At 35.2% G+C, this 4,230-nt stretch overlaps 1 protein-coding gene across 2 annotated transcripts; it reads left to right on the top strand.

Annotated features, from left to right (window-relative positions):
• Positions 1-1,949: 1,949 nt before the first annotated feature.
• On the top strand, positions 1,950-3,331 carry LOC108320764 (non-specific lipid transfer protein GPI-anchored 6). 2 transcript variants are annotated; one of them, XM_017552288.2, is made up of 3 exons: positions 1,950-2,757; positions 2,851-2,946; positions 3,038-3,331. In XM_017552288.2, the coding sequence occupies exons 1-3, from the start codon at positions 2,367-2,369 to the stop codon at positions 3,133-3,135; spliced, it is 585 nt and encodes a 194-aa protein (XP_017407777.1). In that variant the 5' UTR covers positions 1,950-2,366; the 3' UTR covers positions 3,136-3,331. The 2 variants fall into 2 exon arrangements, with proteins under 2 accessions (XP_017407777.1, XP_017407776.1); XM_017552287.2 differs by having other exon boundaries at positions 1,957-2,757; positions 3,032-3,331.
• Positions 3,332-4,230: the final 899 nt, after the last annotated feature.

Here is a 4,230-nt window from a genome sequence, read left to right on the forward strand (position 1 = left end):
TGAAAAAAATAAAATAGTCATTTTGCAAAATTTTGAAGGTGCATAAATAAAGGGTGCCCGCTGCCATCTACTTTGTTGCTTCAGCTTATGAAGGCATATTAGATGCATACGTTTATTTATTTTAATAATATATATATGAAAAAATATTTAAAAATTCTTAAAAGTACAAGAAACATATTACTATTATTATTGTGTGAATCTAAATTAAAATAATATATATTAAATGTTATTAACGTAAAAAAATTATAAATTATATTATCATAAAAGTAATATTATTTTATATTTGATACTTTATTGGGATTTAACCCATTGTCTCTAATCAACTGCACCTGTTCAGAAATAGATCCAAAATAATCACGGGTTAGCCTTAAGAACTTGTCGATTTGTCACGGGTTCATCTATATCTTCAACTAAAATAAAATAACAACTTCGAATTTCTTACTATCCAATTTTTATATATTAAAAAAGGGCAGAAAGATTCCCGTGTTAATGAGACCATAAAAACACACAACCGCAGCTATTTCAGCAAATCATAATTTTTTTTAAAAAACTACTGTTAGGGTGTTACTCCCTCCACCCCCACACGTCTTTTCCTCCACCTCCCCAATTTTCTAAAATGCCAATTATATCCTTTGATTTTACTTTTATTATTTTAATATTTTAATTTATTTAAAACCTTTGATTTACTTCCCTCTGCACCTCTTCCTCTCTTCCATTTCCGTTTACCTTTCTATCTTCCGTCAAGCTTTTTCTCTTCTCTTCCGTCAAGCCTCATCAACCTTTCACTTCTATTTCTCCATTTCTTTCTTCTTCATTTTCCGGAAGAGCGTTTGTGGAGCAGCCGTTGAGCCGTTGGTGCCTTGGTGCGGTGGAGGCCGTTCAGCTGGGAGAGGAGCGGATCTGTGGCGTGCGGCGTGGTCCAGGTTTGTTTTCGGTGCTTTCTGCCTTGGTGCTTGTCGCGTTTCAACAGTGTCCGCGAAAGGCCGAAACGTTAAATATAAACTACTGTAAATAAAATAAATCCTAAATAAAATAAAAACGAAACCCGTTTCGCCTTAAACGGATGTTGACATCTGTTGAAGGATGTCATCCGTCCAGGCAGTGTTCCTTTACGTTTCGTTTTTATTTTACTATTGGCGGCTCATGGGAAGGATTATAGGCTTGCATATTAAAAGGATTATTGGAAGCATTATGGGAAGGGTTTAGGGTTTAGGATTATTGGAAGGATTATGACTACGTACCTGGAGAGGAACCACGATAAGGACACTACACCACAAACGCACTGCACCACGTATTGCACCGAGAACAAGAGGAAGATTGCTTGATAATTCTTTTCACGATCACCAAGTTTTGCAGAAAAATATTTTACTCATACAAGGAACTACGTAGGTTATCAGTGAAATATGTGATAAATGAGTAAAATTAAAAAACAATAATTTTAAAAATAAAATTTTACTGAGGGGCAAAATAGTAAAAAAAGATAGAGGAAGGGGCAAAATAGTAAAGGGGAGGTGGAGGGAGAAGGCTGTGGAGGTGGAGGGAGCAACACCGCTGTTATATTGACTTTTAATTGAATGTCCATTTAAAGGATTTAACCAAAAACACAGAACCGCAGCTAAGCCCCTTCAATTACAGTAAAGATTTGAGTTTCTTTTGTCATCATTGTTGACCTTCATTTGTGTCAATCGATTTTCGACTTCAAATGTAGATTTTTTGTGTTTATTCAGAAGAAATTATTGTACATTTAGCACAGGTTGAACTCAACCTTTTTACCTTTTGTATGCAATTTCTTAGGTGATTTGATTTCTCCCACTTCAGCCTCCTAAGTTGATGAAAGAATGATAGAAAAGGGCTTCACCATATTTTCACTTAATCACTTTGGAGTGTATGCAGAACATGAAATTGGAATTTGACCGCTTTTTTTTTTTTTTTCCAATTTTCTGCTTCAGCATCACTTTTCAGAGGTACATGCTTCTTCCTTGTTTAAATTCCTTGAACATACAATGGGTTGAACAAAATGTGTTTGTTGGGATTTATCAGTGAAGTTGATATCAGGGTTTCCTGTGGCTTGCTTTTGATATTCTTCATCTTACTTTATTCCTGTGGGCTGTCTAGTTTCATATAAGTTCATATTGGAAAAAATAAAAGGGAACCTTATTGCACAAATGGTTTAGTTTTTTTTCACGATAAAAGAAACATAATGAAGGATCATAGGACGCCTAGAGACAAAAGTTGGTTCACATGTGATAGAGATGTAGGTCCCACAGGCACAGGCCAGAGCACTATGGCTAGTAAAGTAAAGTCATACATAAGTCACAACCAAAGCAAAGCACAATGTTACATAGCATAGCATAGCATAGCATTGTATGAGATCAGATCAGATTCCCTTGAAGAACAAAGTCTTAATTGGAATGGTTTCCAAAAGCAAAAGGGTGAGGGATGCAGCATTCTCCTCCTTCATCTTGCTTTTACTGTTGGTTGGGTTTGGTAACTCAGATTTAGGCAAAGACAGAGAAGAGTGTGCAGACAAACTTATAGGGCTGGCTAGCTGTGTTCCTTACGTTGGTGGTGAGGCCAAAACCCCAACCATAGACTGCTGCAGTGGTCTCAAAGCTGTCCTCGACAAGAGCAAGAAGTGCATCTGCATCCTCATCAAAGATCGTGATGACCCCAATCTTGGCATCAAAATCAATGCCACTCTCGCCATTCAACTACCCTCTGCTTGCAACGCACCTGCTAATATATCTCACTGTGTAGGTACCTACTCATATCATCTCACTCTTTTTTCTCAATATTTTCATTTTCATTTTCATTTTCATTCCATTTCATATATAATATCACACTTTTCAGATCTTTTGCATTTAGCACCTAACTCTCCTGATGCCAAGGTGTTTGAGGGATTGCAAAAATCCGCCAAATCAAACAGTTCCACCCCAGTTTCCAGTGGTGATTATTATTATATTACTCTTAATACATGTTTGTGATTAATCTTATGCCATATATGCTTTGTTTTGAAAGTTGAAAATGGTAGGTGCAGGTGGTGGTGAGGAAAAGAGTGGTATGTCTACAAAGAGGTGGCCGGTGGCAGACCTGCTTTCCTCGATCTTACTACCACTTCTCTTCCTTCTTGTTTGAACTGAAGCAGAATGAGCACTCGCCTACTACTACTTGCTTCACGCCTCTGTTTCTCATCACTCTATATTTGTTAGCAAATCTGTACTAAAATCATTCTATATCCATCTATTAATAGTAGTAGTAATCATGAATTCCTGATGTTATCTTTTTCATTTTCTCTATGTATCAACAAAAGGAAGGACCCACTTTCAATATACTTCATCAAGTCTCTTTGCATAATTTATTTTAATTTTATCATGTGAATAGTTCATTTTTAATTGAAAAACATGACGTAGTATTTTTCACATATCAGAGGTATACTTTCAAATAGGAAAAAAATCTAATAATCAAAGCGAAAATAATGAAGGTAATGAGAATGACAAATGATAGTCGAGTTACACCACCTCTTCACATATCTATTGAACATAACTTCAAAAAATTACTTTCTAGTACCGATTCTCATAAATAATTCTTTTACCATTTATTGTTCCAACGTTATTATATATCATTTGCATTTTTTTACTTAATCTAACAATCTTATTTCTTTTATTTACTCCTATTTTTTTATAACAAAGTTTATAAATTACATAGTGTGTTTTTTCAACACAGACAACAAAATAAAATAAATAATATATAAATACATTCAACATAGAAAAGAAAAAAAGATAAAACAACCAAAGAGTGTCCAAACCTAGTTGTCTAGTGTCCTGACGCCAAGCAAGCACCAGTTCATCCAGCGAGCAGATCTAGTCGCTTAGTGAAAGCTCAAACAGAGAGCTCCTTTAGCCTTCAAAACCCACTGCGAAAACATTCCAAATACTCGCCCAGCCACTGCAAAATTTTGCAAAACACCAATTATGCAGAGTTTGCACCCTCTCAATCTCACATGTCCTCCTATCTTATGCACCTCTACCAACTTCTACCACTTTCATTTGGTATTCTAAGCTTCAATTAACCTATCCAAGTATATATGATCCAACTTAAATAAGTTTAAACTCATTTCAACATGAAATTCCAATTCAAGTCAACTAAAATACCACTATATGGACCATAAATCAATTCTACAAATTTTAACACATAACTTAACTACTTAGAACAAGTCCAAAATAACCCAAC

Source organism: Vigna angularis, chromosome 2, assembly GCF_016808095.1.
Source record: "Vigna angularis cultivar LongXiaoDou No.4 chromosome 2, ASM1680809v1, whole genome shotgun sequence".
Classification (NCBI taxonomy): Eukaryota; Viridiplantae; Streptophyta; class Magnoliopsida; order Fabales; family Fabaceae; genus Vigna; species Vigna angularis.

Coding starts and splice junctions, on each gene's coding strand:
- LOC108320764 (XM_017552287.2), top strand. CDS start 2,367: ATGAGATCAGATCAGATTCCCTTGAAGAACAAAGTCTTAATTGGAATG. Junction 2,758..2,850: donor TAATATATCTCACTGTGTAG/GTACCTACTCAT, acceptor CACACTTTTCAG/ATCTTTTGCATTTAGCACCT. Junction 2,947..3,031: donor TTCCACCCCAGTTTCCAGTG/GTGATTATTATT, acceptor TGAAAATGGTAG/GTGCAGGTGGTGGTGAGGAA.